Genomic DNA, 20,926 nt, shown 5'->3' on the forward strand with positions numbered 1-20,926 from the left:
TTTTTCACTTTCAGTTTTGGTTGCAAAAAGCGTTGGCCTGTGCTAGATACACGTTCACACCCTAGTCCGCTGCCCTTAGGTGACCACCCCCGAGGCTCCCTTTCCAGATTTATTTTATAAGTTGCACAACGCTTGATAGAATCCTAAAAGCACATGAAATTCTTGACTTTCTGTTCAATTGTGGGGTACTTCCGAAGCCCATCCGAAAGACCAAGAGCCAGCAGTGCGCATTATTACAACCTCTATGTCCACCATCTATGTATGTACCTCTCTGCACATCTCTCTGTATGAGTACACAACAGTGGCATTCAAAGGCTGTCATTCAGTCGAGGGGCTCTGCAGACATCGTATGTTCTACTCCAGAACAAAGCTAAAGAGGTTTACTGATGGCTGCAGGACCTGAAGATTGTGTTTCAGCCTTGATATGCCGTTTGGAAACAATGTGCTACTGTTTAACGGCGTGAACCAAATTTCTGCTAATGGGAAGAAGGGACAAACTCTCCACAAAAGCTGACAAAGCAGGAAGAACAGGATGACTGAGCTTTAGATTAAAACTACCGGGGGCGTCTGAACTCTTATGGCTGGTGATGGAAGTAACAGTTTCCATAATATTGCCAAGTGATCAGATGTATGCCGCTTAGGTAAGAAAGAGACCATCGCCTACTTTTTCATACTGGGAATGGTACTGGAGCCAGGGGGCTACATTTTTGGTTCCTTGAGGTTTTCTTTGATCGTTCTTTTATGACATTTTCTGAAAAAAAAAAAAATGAAACCCTGATGAACTGAATCCACAAACATTGAAATTTTGTTTGACCTTGACTTTATTTAACTACCTCTAGGATTTCTTGCTGTTTCTAATGTTTGAGGTTTTCCTTAACCTGGTTTAAGATTGCCACATCACAGCACTTTTAGAAACCAGCGATGTCTGTTGGAAAAGAGGAGTAACAACAGCAGAGGCACTGAGGAGGCCCAGGGTATGTGCCGCACATCCTAGACCGCCAGCAAGCAAAACACACGTCTCCACAGAAGAGACCATTATTGTGCATCCATGAAATTACCGTGTTCAGATTTGCTTAAAAAAAAAAAAAACACAAATCCCATATGGACCAATAGTTAAACTTTTCACTTGTTTAACAAAGTTTAACGACATTTATTGGATACATCTTGATTAGAAGTGACAAGAAAGGGCTTTGACAAATGATACGGAAGTTTAAAGGGAAAAACCAAAATGGGATTTCCCTCCGTATTGTTAAATTGTGAAGTTTCCTTTTAAAGAACATTGCCCATAAAATGCATCTTTGTTTCTTTGAGAAAATAAGAGGTGTATAATTTTTAACATGAAAGAGGACTACCTAAGTCAAAGCAATTTTAGGAGGTAAATTTTGCTTGTCCTCACAAGTACACTCAGTGCTTCAGTACATTCTTCCAATTATATTTATTCAAAAATTATCCAACTATGGCCGAGCACTGCAGATTCATAAAATACAACAGTAGTGCAAAAACAAATTTAACGCCACTAATCTAAATGGCTTCCCACTTTCAGATGTAATCTGAGTGGTGGATTCCAGATGATTTGGTATATTTTAAAATTTATGCCATTAAAAATGACAGTTTCATCTTTAATGAGGTGTATATCAACTGTCTGTTGCTTTTTAATGGGAAACTTTGCATATCAATGATATTTCATAAACATATTTGTCTTTATTTTTTAAAATTAGCTTTCTAATGCCCTCCCTAAGGAAGCAGGCATTCAGCAGTAAAGCTGCCTACTTTGAAACATCCTTGTTTAATATGGTTCAGTGGGTGCCAAGCACGTATGTAGAATGCTTTGATATTCATTGGGCCACGTAGAAGTGAGGGATTAGCCTTCTGAGAACTGCAAATTCATAATTAACTACAGAGAAGTACTTTATGTTGCCCATTTATAACAATTATTCAAATAATTGTATTCATCAGTCTTTATACAAAGGATAAAGCCAATTAGAAATAGGAACACTTTCAGCCAATCAGATTTCAGAACAAACAGATAGCATCCCTACTCAGTTGCCTCTGTAATTGATTGCATTACTCACTGCTTTCCCTTTTGTTGCCTAAATCCATAGTTTGGGAACATCCATGGACTCAAACCCTCCCATTTCTAATTGGCACCTGCCCTTGAATATTGGCACCCAAGATTCGTAATGGAAATTCTTCTTCAAGAGCTGATACGACAGCTTCCTTTCACAGCACCAGCCTAGCTATCAATATTCACTTGACTCTTTATAAAACAGTTTACAAAATCCAAGCTTTTACTGACCATTTCTACAAGATTGTTTCTGTTACTTTGGGTTTTTTTTTTTTTTAATAGTGTGATCAGTTTGACAGTGCTTGTTTTCAGAGCATTTGTTTCATGCTCTGGTTGGTGGTTCACTGAGCATTACTCCCACATCATTCACTCAGCAAGTGCTTGCTGAGAGTCTACTCTGTGCTTGGCTATAAGAGAACGGAAGGATGAAAAATAAAGACTCGCCCCTCTCCCCAAATCCTTGTTTTATAGACCCACAAATATTCTTCCAAAATGGCAGATCCCATTAGAGAAGCATTAGCAAATTGTGCAAAGTAGAGGAGGACCCAGAGCCATCAGACAGGACTTTGAGCAGAACATCAAGGAACAGGTGGAGGCCTGCTTGGTCATATCACATTTTGTGGTGGTTAATAATGTGTTAAAGGGGCAGCCTACAGGCAGAGCTTGAGGTCCCCTAGCCAAGCCTCCCATCATTTATCTACATCCCTCTAACCCTCCTCTAATTCAAATCAGAGCTGGCTGAGAGCCATCCCAGCCAGCCATCATTGGTGGTGGCTTGGTATAGGTAGGCCTTGTTAGCTCCCACCAGATTATCTCCTGACCTAACTGCTTTCTCAGCTTGGAGGGTTTTATTTTTCAGGAATACCACTGATTTTTTTTAAATTCTCCTTTTTAAAAAGTCATTTTGTGAATCAGATTTTCTGATGAAGACATAACCTGCAATCTGTAGTTAGCAGATGCTGTACCGTTTTGAAATAAGTGATCCAAGATCATCATAAATTGATAATGAAATGTATTTGTCAGTATTGGCAAAGGATTTCAATTTAGATAAAATATGAAATAAAACTTACATACATCAGTATGTAACATCTCAATGTATTTGTATTTAAGAGCTATGTCAGAGCATCGACAGCTAACAATCAGGCTTTATTTTTCTTTTCTTTTTGCATGCTGTTATGAATGAGTGATTTTAAACATTCACCTTCATGTTTCATGTGCTTTGAAAGTGGAGACTGAGGAATCTTTCTGCCTTGATTGTGTACCAATAACAAAATGAAATGACTGGAGAAATGTACTTATGGATTAATGCATTCAAGCTCTCCAAAAAAGAGAGAGATAGCAAGAGATTTGGCTCATGTTTTTTTTTTTTGTTTTGTTTTTGTTTTGTTTTTTTTAAGAAATTCATCCTCAGTTCTTAAGTGTTTTGTTTATGTCCCTTGAGGAATGAAAAGAAAAACGATTTGTTTTTACTTGTAAGGCCTTACTCAGTTGCCCAATTCCGCAGAAGAACTGGACAGTGAGGACCTCTCAGGTAAGGGCTAGTCATTAGGTAAGGCACTGCAGTGTCCAACCTGTGGGTGCTCTGTCCACTTCTACAAAATGGCCAGTTGGTTTCTCGAATACTTAATTAGCAATTGTGGATTTTGAGACTAAAGGAAAACAAATTTTTATTACCACTTTCTTCCTCCTCATCCCCTTCTTTTCCCTATGCTAGTGGCATGTATATTTCAGATTGGGACTGATGCTCTTAATACAAGGGAGGCCAAGTCCTCTTTGGATGGTATGAAAGCCACTCTGTGTCAGTGGCTTGAAATAATTTTTATGTTCTGGATGTAAAAATGGTTCAAGAGGAACTTTTTGCATTACAAAGCAGTTTAAGGATGTTGGATTATGAGAGAAGATCTTTATTTTTAAAAAGAAACAAAATTCCTATTGACCATCTACTTCTGTAGAATAGACTGGAAAAGCCACATCATAGTTATCTTAGAAGCATGGTGTGGGGAGGGGCAGGGAGGAAGGGGGGGCAATTGTTTTGTCACACACCATGATGTAAACTAATTATCCACCTCAGACCTTTTTCACAGCACACTGAGCTCTTGCAAAAGTAGGTTTCATGCTTGATTCCAGGATTTAGGTGTTACTAATCCAGAATAAGAAGCATATCCTAAAAAGAAGGGAGGGGGGAGGAGATTCAAAATGGTCAAAGCTAAACAATTATATGAGCTACCATGATATTGTGGGACTTCACTGCCATCCAGCTACAGCTTCTTAAACATTTTAACCAGTTAATGTTTAATAAATCAGTAAGGAAACCCCCTTCCTCATCATTGTAGTGGAGATGCCATGGCATAGGACTGTAGATCCTTGCTCCAGCCTTTGGAAGGAGAAGTTTCATATTGCCGCTTCCTGAGGAGATTTCACTTCAGCTCCCTTGAACAGTTGATGTGAGGTGGTGGTCCTTGACCACGGGTTTCACCCAGGGAGGAAAATGAGAGCCACCTAGTCTTTTAAAGTGCAGATTTACCACCTCCTATGTGCTTTTGTCAAACTTAAGAAACAGGGAGGATGCTTTTATTTTTCTATGTAGCATGTCCCAGTTTGAGCTTAGCTGTTGGATTTTTCCACCAAGTGGAAGCTCTAAAGGGCCATATTGGGTTTGTCACTGCTGTATGCCTGTCGTGTAGAAGGCACTCGATTGATACTTGTTGGATGAGTAAGTTCCAAATCCCAGTGAATTCAGATAAATAACTAGAAGATTAGAAAGACAGCCAACCCATCAAAGGAGTGTTTGATTTTTGCCTCTTACTGGTGGTGTATTTAGAGAAATTGCAAAAACATTAGGCCGATTTTCATTTAAAGTAAGAGATAAGTCCTTCTCCTTGCATAGAATGTAATGCTGGTTGTAAGCAATCTGTTCTCAGTTCAGGGCCTGACCCTAAAAACAACAGCTCTGACACAGAGGTCCTGGCAAGTGGAATTTCTCAAGGATCTACTAGAGGACCGAGTCTTCATTGGCCTGATCCCTCTTGGCATAAGTAGTCAGATGAGGATCAGTGAGATATGCAGAAGTAATTTTTCTCCTCTTTAGGAAAATGGGACTAAATCAGCCATCCACCCCTTCCCCAAGCATCATCAATTAAGGAAATACTCTGGGTCTCTCAGCTCTGCACCAAGTCAGATGCGATCTTGCTGCAGTTCCATCTATCACCCCTGAGTCAGGAGCAATAAACCAACAACTGTTTGTGCTCCTAATAATTCGGTTAAATTAATAATTATGTTGTTCCCCTACCCCAACCCCTCCAGGAACGCTGCAGTCCCGTGTTGCTCAGAAGCCATAAGTCATGTAGAACACTGATGATCTATCAGGCCAGGCTTGGGCTGCCTTTGCATCTGGTTTGATGAACTAATCAAAAACTGATTAGCACCTTTGTTCAAAGGGGATGCTGATTAATCAATTACTATTGATTGTGAGCTTGGCTTCCCTCGGCAGCAAAGAGACATCTGAGGGGAAAAAAAAACAACCAATAAAAATTGAGCAGCTGTCATAGTGTTTAAATTTATTAAAACAAAATACATTATTTTTTATGAAGCTGTCTCGAAATGGGTCACTGAAGGGGAGCATATTGATTGAGAAAGGATGAACTTCTCAAATTTCTGTAGCCTAGAGACTGAATTCAATTATAATACAAGACAAACAGGTTAACACCCGTCTTAAACAGTCCATCAATAAATTAGAGTAGGTGTTGCACATTTAATGCTAAACTGTGGTAATGAATAATATTACCATCCATTCCCTGGTCCATAGAATTTCATCCTTTCCTTATTATGGTTAAATGGTAGATCCTGCATTTCCTTAGAAATAATGGTGGTCTGTCTTCTGCCCACCTCCCCCATTCACCACTGCTACCTTGGCTAATGACAATTTCATAAGCAACATATGGTGCTGCATCCCTACCCAGCAAAGCAAGTTGCCCAGCTGATCCTCCTCTTTAATCTGCATTAAAAAATTATGCTCATGTGTAGTTCAGTGATTTAATTATTGGCAGGCCTGGGGAGCTTACCCGGTTCTACTTTGAACCCTTTCATTCACTTTTTGGGTGTTAACTTTATTGACGATGGACCCACAAGAGTTTTGAATTGTTTTATCAATTACATCTGCTCCTTCCTGGTGACAGCTGGTGGTTATTGCCACCCATGTGGAATAAAATAGCTTTAAGCATATTTATCCTCCTATTTTATTTTAAAACTTTTAAAAAATGTCCGCACTGCCTCCCTCCTTTCAGCAAGGGCCTTTGGGGACTATTTAGCAGAGTGCCTTGGCAAATATACAGTGTGCCAGAGAATGGCCCTCTGGCACTATCAAAGCAGTCTATCAGTCTTCTGCTTTAGAAGCAGAGGCACCAACGAGAAATTCCAAAGCTGTCATGCTTCCCCATAACATGTTTCAACTCTGGCCCTACAAATGAGAAAGTGATCTAGAAAAAAAATCCCACGTCTCCTTCACAATCCATAGAAAAGTATGGGTGGAGCACAAACTCTAAATGGCTCTGATAATCCTTGCCAGCCATGATGGAAGACTCTAGGTGAACCAAGTAGAGTCCCCTAAATGAATTCTGAAGGAAACATGGGCTCAGAATACAGTGTAAATGTAGATAACAGAAGCACATAAAGGCATTTGAATCCAGATTATCAGTTCTGGGAGGGGCTAAATAACCAGCTGGTCATGGTCATCAGTCCTCCAAGTCGGCTGAACTTGCTTGAAGTGTATGTGGGGAAAACACAATAGATAGAACATAAGGGGGGAGGGGAGTCTCCTTGCCCCCACCTAAAGTGTGGTCCAGATTTGGCAAACAGGCTCTTGCACTTCTGTGGCAGACTAGCAATAATGATGATAAAGAAAAAACAGCCGGGCTGTGTAGACAAATTCAAGATACAGCTCATAAATCTAAAGTCTAGTAGTATTAGCTTGTATTTGTACAGTTCTTTCCAGCTTACAGAACTCTTCCACAGATTAGCTCATTTGCTCTTTGCTGAGCACAACCATTTGAACTCCTGTGTGTGCTAGGTCCAGGGCTGGCCGCCAGGAATGCAATGCTGAACAAGACCAACCAGGAGCCACTGTGGAGTTGATGCCGCAGGCCCCAGCTCTTACAGCTACTTTCTAGCGGGGCAGCCAGGCTCATGACACAAGATAATGGCAGACAGTGGCAAATGCCGTGGAAAAAAAAGTGAGAAAGGTGAACATGAGTGACCAGCCAGGAAGAGGTGGAGGCCAGTTGAGAACAAAAGCTCACCACAGAAGGCCACTGGGACAGGTAGAGTGAACCAGCCCTGGGAGGATTTTCATGAGCATCCTAGGAGGTTCATTAAGGAAGGGTTGTTAGCCTCGTTTTACAAGCGAGGAAGCTGGGGCTCCCAAGGTTGAATGATCCACTCAGGAGGCAGAGGCGGAATTTGAACAAACGGGTTTTCAGACCTCTGCAGAAAATGGGACTTTAGTTTTAGAGTAGTTCTACTTTCGCCTTGAACCCCACAGGCTCTCTGCTCTGGCGTCTTCTTGGAAATCCATTTCTTCTTGGACTCCTTTCAATTCAGTGTGTGCGTCCAGGGAATGAGGAGGGAAAAGTCAGGGTCTCTGGAGCCCATCAGGAGTAGAACCACATGCTGGCTGACCTGGAAAGATCTCTTCTAGCATCAAATCAAACTTTTTCCTTCAAAGGAAACTTTAACCTCAGATGATTTCGGTGCCATTGTCCCATTGTCCGAAATTATGGGGTCAGTTTCCCACTGAGATGGTCCTATAGGCCGTGGTTAAACTAGAGTTCCCTATTTTAAAATTCCGTTTAATACAAGGCAGTAGACTGAAAGAATGGTATCGGGTCCATGGCAGCTTGCCCATGGCTTTCCCCCGATGTGAGTTTGAAGGTCATTGGAGTGCTGATCTTCCCATAATCCAACATGCTGCTGTTTCCTTCATGGGGAGGAAGGAGGCCATCAAATAGGAACGTTTCCTCCAAACTAGAAAGTTGCCAGGCTACAACACAAAATGTGAATTCCAGTTCTACAGGTTGGACACTGCGTTGGGGTGACTTCACCATATTCATTAATCCATCCTCACACCCCCAAATGCCTGAGGTCCACAGAAGCATCTTTCTCCAGAGAGATTCTAGTGGGAAATGTATGTTTGGAAATACTTTACGATTTTATCCTCTTTATCAGCTGTGTGCTCTTTTAAGGAAAACTCTGGTTCCATCCTCCATGCCTTCCTGTTGCCTAAAACGGAAAAGGCACTCACACTTTTAAGTCCTTATTATGAGATGAGTGGGCTCATAGTGTGCCTCCTGGTCTCTGGGGACACTAAATATTTGGGAGTATCCCCTCCTATTAAGGCAATTCTGCTGTTGGGTAAAATAACTAAATCAAGTTACCTGAGATGGGAGAAAAATCAACATAAAAATATTTGTTCTCATATTTAGCTAACAATAAGTACTTAAAATCCTCATACTCAGATGGTATACCTGGAATCACAACCTGGCCCAAGTGGCCGTCAGCCTTGACCACACAGGGCAGCTAGGCCATCAATCACACTGGGTGCCATTCTGCAAAAATGGAAGAGGGTTTGGTGACTTCAACTCTGCAAGTGTTTATGGGGCAGCTCGCCATCTGAGAATGGTGCTGAGTGTACATACAGCCCTTACCACCAAAGAGCTGATAAGTATTTGCCTTGAGTCTGTAATATTAAAGAACTGGGACAAAGCCCTCCTTGGGCTTTAATATTGCAGATTTCGATTTGACAGACACTTACCGAGTACCTCTGATATGCCGAGCTCCGGCCCCGAGAGGCACTCTCCTATTCAGCAGCACGCTGGCCTCTCAGAAACAACCCTGTGAGATGTACGCTTGTGCTCAATGACTCAGAGTGGCTGATGCACCTGCCTGCAATCACAGAGAAAAGTAACAAAGCCCTGCTTCCGCCCCAGATCCAACAGCAGGTCCAGAGCACACTCGTTGTGGGCCGTGCGGGAGTTGAGATCCTACGTCTCCTGCCTCTCCTGTTTGGGCTTATTTCTGGAGGATAATCTAGGCAGTGACAGCCTACAAGAGCCCGAGTCCCTATCATGGAGTAGTGACAGTGTACAGCCAAAACCTGTGTGCAGTCCTTCTCATTTAAATGAATGCATACTGAGTTCTGGGCGGCAGGAGGATGCTGAGTGTGGTTTTCCTTTAAGTAAGGCTTAACATAGTTCCTTTGAAATGTGAGGATAGCTGCGGTTACATGGCTAGAATTAAATGCAGCTGAAGGGTAGTACCAGCTGCCTGGGATGCTCCCTGGATCTTCCTGATTTTCTTGCCTTACATTTATTCCTTCCCTTCCACTTTCTAAGAAGACAGAAAAGAAAGGTTATGTTACATAGAGGCTAGCGTGCTCCAATATATATTAACATCTTAATGGGAAAGCTGCGCATGTACTGTATACATTTACTACTCTCTGACAAGAGAGAATTAAATGTCAGAAGGATTTGTAGCATCTATAATTGAATTGGTGCTGAGAAAAGCAAATCTTAAGGAAGAATAACATATTAGGATTAGCAAATAATGTGGCATTTTGTCAGCGCATGCCATTCAGTGTGTTCCCCTTCAAGGTAATAAAGTCGTGCTCTTTAAAATGCACACTTATTTTTGTTGCCATGAAGGGAGCTCCAGTAGGTGATGGGAATGAGTAGTTACGTTTGTCAGATGGTGCCAGGTCTCTTGGTTTGTTTGTCGTGTTTCATTTTTTGTCTTTGAGGTCACATTCTGGTTTTGCCTCAGATTTGGAAAGTCCACCATCAGGCTTTTTCTTTATTCCTAGCAAGAAGTAGCAAGTGACATCACAGTCATTAAGCGTCCTCTAAGATAGACTAATCTCTATGGTCCTCGGAGGCTGCGGGTAGCATTTCGATTATAAGCACGGGATTCTGAGAGTTTTTCGTTAAACTGACTTGTCCAGCAAGACCTCAGCCCAGGAAGAAGGCTCGAACCAAACCCAAGCGACAGAACTGTTGCAAAAAGTTAAGAATCTGAACTCTTTGCCGGTTGTTCATTAGGTACAGAAATGGCAGACAGTTAAACCTATGAATTGTCCAATACAGAGAAGCAGACTGGTATCATTAGAACCTCCCCCGTGTTTTAAAGATTAATTTCTTAAGGTGAGGCCTAAGGGAGTCTGTAACCTACAGGGAGAATGAACAGATCTATTTAAGGGGAGTTTCCCCTCTCCCCAAGGCCAGACAGCCTGAGCGAGGGATGTTCTGAGACGTGAAGGTAACCCACCCTGGGGTGGTTGCCACACCCTCTGCCGAATGTTTTAACTGTATGTTATGTGTTAACAGGGTTAAACTCCAGCTCCTCACAGGTAGGAAACTTGGTGCCCTTTTGGCAAAAAGACCAGTCCGGGCTGCAAGGTGGGCAGGCCACGGTTGCCATGAGCATCCTGCTCGGGGACGTCCTCTGCCAGAGGCCCTGTTTGCCAGAAGCTTGTCTGGGATATACTGACCACTCCCTGACTACCCGTGAACCCCTCTGCCTTTGGCAATGGGGCCTTCTAGGCTTAGCACAGATCCACGATGAAGACCTTTGCATGGGCAGTTTCTGTTCGGCGTCCCATGCCAGGTGGCGAAGTAGCCATAGAAACTGAGACGTGTTTGGAGAGCCCTGTTTCACACAGGCAGCATGACTGCCGGCGCGCTGCATTAAGGATGGTTCTGGCCAATAATTTGAGGAGGGAAAGCAAGTGGAGTAAAAGAGGAGTCCGCTGGCGGTGGGGGGAAAGAGACTGAAGTTCCACTAGCCATCACTTTTCTTGGCAGGCCCTGGGGAACCACTGCCTTTAGAACTTGCCCCCTTTTCTGTTGCCCATGAGGAATGGAGTGAGCCAGGTCACCTGGCCCAAGGTAAAGAGAATCGAGCAGTTGGGGGCATCACTCTTGGGAGTTTCTTTGAAATGTTTTTGTCCTTGCGGTTTCTAAGATGCTAATGCAAGCCAGGGTGGTTGAAACTGTGACCCAAGCAGTAGTCGCCAACTTAACATTCCACAAGCAGCTTGTAAACTCTCACCTGGAGCCAAGTTGTTTCAGCTTTTTGCCAAAAGAAAAGCCAACTCACGAATACTAAACAGCTCATGATTGATCTGTCCTTAAAGAGACTCCTGTCACACTTAGAGCCACAGACAGGGCTGCAGAAGGGGACAGTGCAGGCAGGCAGGACTGGGCCACAACCGTGAGCCCATGTGGCCTCTTCCCAGCTTGACGGAACGTGCCTGAAAACCAGGACTGTGGGACCACTGGGCCTAAGTTACTCAACATCCCACATGCGCGATTAGGGTGACATCCGTCGCTCCACCCGAACATGCTTGGCTCAAGGCTGGAATAGCCTTGATGCCAGAAGCGTACACCAAGCAGAAACCTGGCTTTTACTCTAAAGGATGACGGGGCTGAGCTTGAGCTTGGTCCCAGAAGTAGGAACCCTCTTAGTAACACCTGTTACTCTGTTTCTTAAAAGAACAAGAAAACATTAACCTTCTGAACCCAAGAGCTGGCCCCTCGCCTGAGGACCGGGTGTGTTTATAAGTGCTTTCCACGCCCGCATGCCCTTCCGGTATAGAAACTGGGGCAGCTGAGGAGTCCGGCTCTTTGGTTTCCTTCTCTGCCTGATTCAGAAAAGGAACCAAAAATCTAGAGAGGATGTCCCCCGCCTCCTAGGAAAGTTCACAGAAGCAGAGTGAAAAGGTCTACACCCCAAGAGGTGCAGGATCCTCCTGGATCCTTGGATGATGGTGAAAGATACTTTCCCAAATGTCCCACTTCAAAGTCATTTCTCAAGCACTGGCCAGAGCTCTTGCTTTGTAGAGCAGAGCACGAAGGGCCAGGCAGCCCTTGGACTTCGTCAGAGCCGTGCTCCTCCTGGTGGCCGACACTCCTGCAGGCTCCAGTTGTCCTCTTAGGCCACTTGCCCGCTGCCTCTTTGTGCAACATGCTATTTGCTTCTCGCCTTGAGCGAGGCACCAGCCCACGGGTGCGGGGCCGGTCTGCCCTATTGTGGGTAACCAGCTTTCACCCGACCCCCCACCACCTGGGGCCAATCAAGGGCATTCTGAACCCTACCCCCCCCACACACACACACACATGGAAACGAGGTGGGAGTGAGCGGAGGCAGGACAAGGCGCTGCTCTTCATGGAGGACAGTGAACCCCAGGGTGGGGTGGGCGGGAAGAGGCTCTGAGCAGCTCCCAAGCTGTAGTGTTCCCTGTAAATTAAACACCAGTTACCTTCTGTGTCCATCTGCGGTAATTGAAGGCAGGGAAAATGTCTCGGTGATTAACTGGTGGTAGTAAACTTTCTTATCAAGTGAGTATCAGGAGATAGCTGGAGAGATTACCTTTATAAATAGGTGTCTGTAAAATATGTATGTCCTTGAGGGCAGGGAGGATCACGAGGACCCCAGTGTTGGACGTGGGCGAAGTGCAGCACTGAGCACATTTAGCCCGAAGTTTGTGGGGAGCAAAGATCACAGGAACGGGCTTGGCTAAGGAAATTAATCCCGCAGATACATGGCCTGTGGAGTGTTTTTGTTGATCAGAGAGCTTCTTGGCCTCTCTGGCTTGCTCTTCTCAAGCTCCTAGAATGTTCCTGTGCCTTGGCAGGGAGGAGGCAGTCTCCTCACAGTGGCCACGAGGGTGCCTTCCCCTGGACGGGTTATTTAAGTGTGTGCCTGGGACCGAGATGGCTTCTGCACGTTTCTCTCGGTCTCCGCGGGATGGGCCCACCCCCCAGCTTCATCTCCTGGCCCTCACGTTCCCCTCTCCTCCCTAGCTAGCTAGCATCGCTCTGATTCCCCACCCGCGCCCGAGACATGGAGAGCTCATGGGAGCTACTAGAAAGACTCCTTATTTTTCGATAAGTCTGAGGCTCATGGCAATCGGAGATTAGTTCATTTTCATTCCCACAAGAGCCCCTGTTTTGACAGCTCCCTAAGGAAAACAGCTTCCTGGCTTTCCCGCCGCTCTCGTCTTCCCATCAGCGATTCGGAGTCTGTGCAGCTGGGCGAGAGTCTCCTGGGTGTGAGGCACCCTCCTCCAGCAGATACCCTGTGTCGAGGGGCACCCCCAACAAGCTCTGTTGTCTCTAGAAGAAAAGAAAAAGTTGCCATGGCAGAGATCTGCTTTGTTGGGATGACTTTCAAGACGCAGAGGCTGTTGCATCCGCAGTAGGCAACACTTTTGGCCGAGGAGGGCGATGCGTGTGCACCGCGTTTCAAGTCAAGCTTATTAGACAGGTTGCTGGAGGGGCTCGCACATCACGGAGCGGGCTAATTGGCTGCAGTGCACTCTGCCTCCAACCCATCTCCCTTCTCCAATTAAACTCCCATCATCCTGTTGTCCTGGGCGACCTGCTGCTGCCTCCGATTTGGCATTTCTGTTTGGGTTGGGATTTTTGGGGGGGTTTTTTGTAGTCCTTTGAAAGGTAACTTAATGAAACACTTTAAATACTTCGTTTTTTAATTTAAACTCTTTTAATTAAAGCACTTTTCGTGGAACCCTCAGTCACGAGTTCTTTCCCCACATCCTTCAGTACTTAATCTCAGAGCAGAATTGGAAATATCGATAGAAAGTGTAAATCATGCCCTCCTGCTGAAAGCATTGTATCAGGTTTCGGCTCAAAAGAGCACCATTACCTTTAGCTGTCACGGATCTGTACACTTGATCGATAAACTTCAAATATTATTAGAGGTGGAGGCTTCAGAGATTTGCTCTGTTCTTTGGAGAGAGACAGAGATAAATCTTTCTTAAAAATTGACTTGAATTTGCACTCTCCGTCTTCCCGGTGAAATGCATTTCTCTCAGGCGTCCAGCAACTGCAAGGGGGACAGATTTATAGGCCATGTGCTTCTTGTACTGAAAGATTTAAATGGTAAATCCTTCACATATGACTTCACAAATCATGTAAAGTTAAAAGATTTTTACCGTTTCTGTTGCTGCTGTGCTTAAATTGTAAGGTACAGCTAGTAAATCATTTTAATGGAGGTGTCGTACTTGACTCAATAAAAAAAAAGACAATGGTTTAGCTTCCACTCCAAAATGTTAATGTATTAATCAACGGGAGAATAATTGTTTTTTACTACATTATAAATCTCGGGTGCCATTAGGACTTCAGCAAGGGGTGATGTAGCCACATTCCTAAATTAAAATTGTTTACACTGCCATACATCCATTCTGCATCGCCATAGCTCATTCTGGGTTCATTTTGGAGTTGTCCCTCAGCCAAACGTGTCGTCCCTCAGTCGGAGGAAGACATCCCGAGGGAGTGATGCTTATAAAGGAAAATTAATTGCCTCGTGAAGTGTTAAATAAATAAAATAAAACCCGTCTGTGGCAATGGACAATTATTCCTTGCTGTCTTTTTTGAAATAGGTTTTTAGGTTTTCGATTGAGGCTTACTCCCTCATACATCCTAAATGTAGCAAGCGTGTCACTTGTCTTTAGTCTTATAAGCCTTGTTTTATCTCGAGGCAGCTGTGGCTTGTGAGCTCCTTTGCCTGTGCACGCGCCTAGCAGGGAAGAAGTCGCTGGGCCCTTCCAGAAGGGCTCCTGCCGCCTCCCTCTGGCAGCTCCCGTCACCGCCCGAAGGTGCTGTCCCGAGCGCCCCGAGTAGCTAGGTCAGCCTCCTCCTTAGGATCTGCAGCTGCACACAGCTGGAGTGAGCGCTAAGACCAGGCCAGGACTGGACAGGCTGTTTCTTCTCTCCCCGGTCCCTAGGCTTGTTCCACATGCATTAGCGCTCCTCCGCTGCTTATAATGAAATTGCCTTGTGGGGAGAACAGATCAATTCGGCTCTGGACAGGTCAGTCTGTTCCCTTGGTGTAACTTGATCCATCTGGCTTGTCTCTCTGGCTCCTCCATTATAAAAAGAAGGTGATCTCTGACCTGGAGGCAGTGTGGCCAGGGCTGCTGGTGTCTTGTAATGAGCTCTACATCCCTATTCCTTTTCTGATTCCAACAGATTCTCGAGCAGGTGAAGAAGGCGCCATCAGAGCGGTGGATCATGCCGTGATCGGCGGTGTCGTGGCCGTGGTCGTGTTCGCCATGCTGTGCTTGCTCATCATTCTGGGGCGCTATTTTGCCAGACATAAAGGTAAGCAAGGTGCTCTGGCAGGCAGGAGGCCTCCCGTCGCCGCAGCCCCTCCATTTGGGGACTTGACAAGGCGTTCCTTGATAGGCAGTGTGGAGTATGTGGCCACATAGCCTATCGATGATTCCTGAAACTGGCAGAGAAAAAAAACAAAAAACAGAACTCTTAGCAGCTGCTGATGAGGACTTCGAAGGCTGATGAGTAGCACTTCTTGATTTGGATTTTCTCTAAAAGCTTTCTAGACTTGTTATTCTGCAATCCATAATTGGGGAGAGAGCAAAAACTGTAAAAATAGGGGCTGGTGTGTGAGGTGGGGCGTGAACCCCAAAGCAATAAATGGGGAAAGAAAGTGCTCGTACCCTGCTGCTTTCTGGGAAGCAGGTGGACAGGCAGCGCTGCCTGGCCCCAAGCTCCGGGTAAGCTGGTCACAGCAGCTAGAACACTTCCTTGGTTTGATGTGCCTTAAAAGCCACATAAATATGTATTTTTTTAAAATTATCAGTGCAATTGATTTAAATTGCCATTAATCATCACACTTATGAACTGTGCAGCCTGGATGGGCAATCATCTTTTCCAACGCTCCTCCTCTGTGCCCCATGCTGCTCCAATCCCCTTCCCCCCCCCCCTTGGTAATTTATTCTCCCCTTTCTTTGTCGGCCCTTGTCCCTCTCCGCTATTTTTCTCAAGCGCTGTGCAGTGAGCTTGCGGGGCTTTCCCATAGCATTAGCTGCAGGCCCTTGCCTACTACTGGATTGTAGGATTTGGGTTTGGGGAAGGTCCCTTGAGCACAGCAATGGAGGTCCAAGGTGCTTGAAACCCCAGTAGGACCCACAGTGCCCATCTCACACATGAACCATTTGGGGACCCTCTGCCCGTGCCCAGGAGGCAGCCCCTGGGGCCGAGAACGCCCAGTCTCTTGGTGTTGAGCTTGATAGAGCCAGAAAGATGAGGCCAGAGAGCAGGGCCGAGTCTGCTCAACAGCTTTGTGGACCAAGGGGCAGTGGAAGGAAGGGAATAGGAGGGAAACATCTGACCACCTGCCTGCTTAGATCCATCACGTACGAAAACCTGGAAATACAATAAGTGTATCAGCCTTTTTTTTTTCCTTAAGAATCTTCGAGAACACAGTATATAACAGGAGGAGGGCTGTTTGACTATGGTAGGCAGTGTTAGCTCTGCCTAGATGTCCTACTGTGCTGCAGTCCTTGTCTCTCTCCGTAAACTCTCCCGTAAATGGTTGGGACTTGCCGATAAGAGTGTCTCCAGCTTTGGAACGTTCTGTGTGTCGTCATTCTAAAGTGGCTGTGCCAATTAGCGAATCCATGAATCCGGGTCCAGGCTAGAGTCACACCTTGAGTGAGAATCGCTTGTCCCCTAAGACAGACCCCCCGGCCTTGATCACAGCTGTCAAAATATCAAGTTGCTTCTCGATCTGGAACCCCACTCTGTAGCGGGAGGCTGCAGACAGACATGCCCATGTGTAAGCCCCCGCTGACGGACAGGCAGCAATGACCCCTGGAGACAGGAGACAGGGGTCCAAGTAAACGATTTGAGGCGGCCGTAGAACATCATCAGGGCCCTAATTCATTAATTGGCTAATTGCTCTTCCTTGCTTTGGTCTTTAACCATGTACGCGCACATCTCTGATCATTGGTCCTGGCGTTTACTGTTCACACGTCAGTCAGCAGCTCTCCAGCTTTCTGCATTTTTAGCTCCCACTCACGTCTTCTTCTGCCGACACCCTCTGGTCATAATCACTGCTCTAATGTCTCATTTGCTGAATTATATCGCAGCGGTTCAGTTGGAGTGGTGCCTTTGGAACCCCCGGATCCCCATTTGTCTCACCCACCTCGCTCTCTCCTTCCAATTGTTTTTTTCCCCTCTGCTGCCTGCACACCACTTCGGCTGATGATGGCCATAAAGCAAGTTGCCATCTCTGTACCACTTTACACAGAGGCCATCAGACAGTCACGGTGCTTTACCCCTTCATCTTTCAGGTACATACTTCACTCATGAAGCCAAAGGAGCCGATGACGCAGCAGACGCAGACACAGCTATAATCAATGCAGAAGGAGGACAGAACAACTCCGAAGAAAAGAAAGAGTACTTCATCTAGATCAGCCTTTTTGTTTCAATGAGGTGTCCAACTGGCCCTATTTAGATGATAAAGAGACAGTGATGTTGGAACTTGCGAGAAACTCGTGTGTTTTTTTATGAATGGGTGGAAAGGTGCGAGACTGGGAAGGCTTGGGATTTGCTGTGTAAAAAAAAAAAAATGTTCTTTGAAAGTACACTCTGCTGTTTGACACCTCTTTTTTTTTTTTTTTTTTTTTTTTTGTTGTTGTTGTTGTTGTTGGTTGGTTGGTTTGTTTTTGTTTTTGTTTTTTTAAGTTTTATTTCTTCCTACCAAGTCAAACTTGGATGCTTGGATTTAGTTTGGGTAGATTGCAGAAAATTCTGTGCCTTGTTTTTTGTTTGTTCGTTGCGTTCTTTTTTTTTTTTTTTTCTGTTTTTTTTTCTTTTTTTCCTTCGTGCTCATTTGTTTTTTCCAAAACGTTTTGGATTTTTTTTTTTTTTCCAAAATCTCCCATTTTGGAATTTGCCTGCTGGGATTCCTTAGAATCTTTTTCCCCTGATTTTGTTGTTGTTTTTTGCTTTTGTTGTTGTTTATTTTTGAACTGCTTTATGTTCAAAATTCAGTTTCGTAAAAGGAGAACCAGCACAGTTAGATTTCATAGTTCAGAATTTAGTGTGTCCATAATGCATTCTTCTCTGTTGTCGTAAAGATTTGGGTGAACAAACAATGAGGACTCTTTGCTGCTACCCATGTTTCAAATACTTAGAGCAGTGAAGACTAGAAACTTAGACTGTGATTCAGAAAATGTTCTGTTTGCTGTGGAACTACATTACTGTACAGGGTTATCTGCGAGTGAGGTGTGTCACAATAAGATTGAATCTGTCTTTAATTCTGTATCTGTAGACGGCTCAGCATAGATACCCCACACTGTCCAGAAAGGTTTGGGGCGGAAAGAGCTCCTCCTTTTTCAATGCCCTAAACAGACCTGACAGGTGAGGTCTGTTCCTTTTATATAAGTGGACAAATTTGAGTTGCCACAAGAGGGGAAGGTAGGGAGGGGGGGGAAGCTAGTTCTGCTCTGGTTATTTCTGTTCCAAACGATTCCATCCGCCTTTCCCAATCGGCCATACTTCTCACTAATTTGTAGGAAAAAGCAAGTCCGCGTGGCGTGTGAATGACTGGATGGGACAGGGTTTTTTGGTGTTTTGGTTTTTTTTTTTTTTTTTCCTTTGTGCTTAGTTAGGAAGGCAGTAGGATGTGGCCTGCATGTACTGTATATTACAGATATTTGTCATGCTGGGATTTCCAACTCAAATCCGTGTGAAACTTTTCATTCCTTCAGATTTGGCTTGACAAAGGCAGGAGGTACAAAAGAAGGGCCGGTATTGTTCTCACACTGGTCTGCTGTCGATCTCAGTTCTCGAAAGGTCAGAGCAGAGGTGGAAAAACAGCATGTAGGGATTTTCAGTTACTTAATCAAAACTCAAATGTGAGTGTTTTTATCTTTTTACCTTTCATACACTAGCCTTGGCCTCTTTCCTCAGCCTTAAGAACCGTCTGCCAAAAAATTACTGATCCTCGCATGATGGCAGCCATAGTGCATAGCTACTAAAATAAGTTACCTTGAACATATCTTAGGTGGGGAGCCTCGGGAAAAGGTAGAGGAGTCGAGTTACCATTTGCATCTTTTTAAAGAAATGTGGGGATTTTCACTGAAACGTCTAGGAAATCGAGAAGTAGTCCCGAAGGACGAACACTAAACTCTTACCATATGTTTTGGTAAGGTTCCAGACTCCAGAATACAGTCCCTATGGAAAGATGGCATCAAAAAAAAGAGATCTATATATATATAAATATATATTATATAACATTTTCAGTGGGTAATTTTGGATTTTGCAAGGTACATTTTTACTATTGTTACATTATGTGGAAAACTTACGCTGATTTATTTAAGGGGAAAAAAGTATCAACTCTTTGTTATTTGAAAGTGTTGTTTATTTTTCTTGTCTTTGTTTTAACCTTTGATAGAACCATTGCAACTACGGGGGCCTTTTGGGAACGGACTGATATGTAAAAGCAAATCCATATTGAGCAGCATTTTGTTTTCCCCCCTCCTATCCCTCGGCACTTAACCAAGGCAAAAAGCCGCCACGAACATCCCTTTTTCAATGAATTTTCTAATGTGCAGCTCTATTCCGAGCCCTTAGCACCCATTCTGCCCATAGTATAATCGCATCAGAGGGTGAGAACCATTTAGCATGTCTTTGAAAGGTCTTTTCAGTTGTTCTTTTTAGGGGGAAAAAAAATAGCCTACCATTGCTCACAAAATTGGCATCTCATTTTTGGGACCTCCCATCTTTGTTTTGAAAAGTGTACAGTAGTGCAGTGTTCCTAATGTAACTTTATGGCTTACAATGTTGACATGTCTCAGGTTCATGTGTTTCGATTGGTGTTTTCCGTCTCAGGTAGATTGCAAAGTGTAGGCCCCACACATTGGAAAAAAAAATAATAAAACAAAGCAAAAACAGGAAATTATGGGTTTTAGTTGTATATTGGTTTATGTATTTTTTCTTAAGTATACAGTGCACTGTTTGAAATGTATTGTTGAGTATTACTTTGTACAGGTTGATCACTTTTTTTAGAGTGAAGAAAGAACAAACTTGTTTTTTGTGTTTTTTAAAGGAATATAAAATAATGAAGGATGTATAATTGATGCCAAATAAGCTTGTTCTTTAGTCACACCGACGTCTTATTTTTCCCTTTAGGCCAGTTCTGTTTTTAAGGTGTACATGAACAATGTTATGGTGTAAGAAATTCCATATCCATATGTTCCCATTCGCATTTTGTATTGGTTCATGTATACCATTTTTACAAAAAAAAAAGAAAAAAAAAAGAAGTACTATAAAATATCTGTCTTCTTAATAAAAAAAATTAATGTTACCAAGTGATCCTTTACTCTCTTTATGGACTTCTTACGGACGCCGGGCGCGAGAGAAGAGCGGGGGCCCCGGGTCCACCTTCCTCCCCAGGGTCGGGCGCGGCGCCGCCAGCGCGGGCCGTAGGTGCCCGGAGAGGCTGCGGCCGGGCTGCGAGCTGCCTTCTGCCCTCCGTCACCCTCCCCTGCCCATGCTCTCTCCTCCCGCTCAGGGGACAGGCCGGCCAGGTGCGCCGGCAGCGTGGACTCGGCGATTTGTGCAGGTGCGCGACGCAGCGGCGGCCCCCACCCCCTTCACCCGCCACCCCCACCAACCCCCCCTGTGTTGGCTGCTCCACCTGTCTCTTACTTTGGGATTTCGTGTCTTAACAGCTCATTCCGCCTTCTCCATTTCAAGTGCTCTCTCCTTTAACAAAAAGATGGTGTGATCTGCGGAGGACCGGCTGGGTCGCCTGTGGGAGATGGTTCTCACTCGCTGTTTGCAGGCTGCGGAGAAGGCAGGGCCGGTGCACCCCCGGGAGCAGGTGTGTTGTTACCGCCCCCCCCTTGCCTTGCAGGCCCAGGTGAGCAGTGACTACGCTTCATGGTGACTGATCTCTCAAAATGCGCGGGGATAATGTGTGAGCGGCCCAACTGCCCTCTTCCCACCATCCGCCCGGCTGGGGTGGAGCTTCCTTTTCTCT

General features: G+C 44.7%; 1 protein-coding gene across 6 annotated transcripts in view; it reads left to right on the forward strand.

Moving 5' to 3' along the window:
• Positions 1 to 20,256, forward strand: part of CADM1 (cell adhesion molecule 1) — a 326,789-nt gene extending 306,533 nt beyond the window's left edge. For 2 of the 6 annotated variants that reach the window (XM_025999193.2, XM_025999191.2), the window contains 3 exons: positions 3,543 to 3,596; positions 15,103 to 15,234; positions 17,229 to 17,423. In XM_025999193.2, the coding sequence (XP_025854978.1) occupies positions 3,543 to 3,596; positions 15,103 to 15,234; positions 17,229 to 17,347 (305 nt within the window). In that variant the 3' untranslated portion in view covers positions 17,348 to 17,423. Of the gene's footprint in view, positions 1 to 3,542; positions 3,597 to 15,102; positions 15,235 to 17,228 lie in introns of all 6 variants that reach the window. The other 4 variants (XM_025999197.2, XM_025999192.2, XM_025999195.2 and 1 more) reach the window with 2 other exon arrangements.
• Positions 20,257 to 20,926: the final 670 nt, after the last annotated feature.

This window comes from Vulpes vulpes, chromosome 12 (genome assembly GCF_048418805.1).
Source record: "Vulpes vulpes isolate BD-2025 chromosome 12, VulVul3, whole genome shotgun sequence".
NCBI lineage: Eukaryota > Metazoa > Chordata > Mammalia > Carnivora > Canidae > Vulpes > Vulpes vulpes.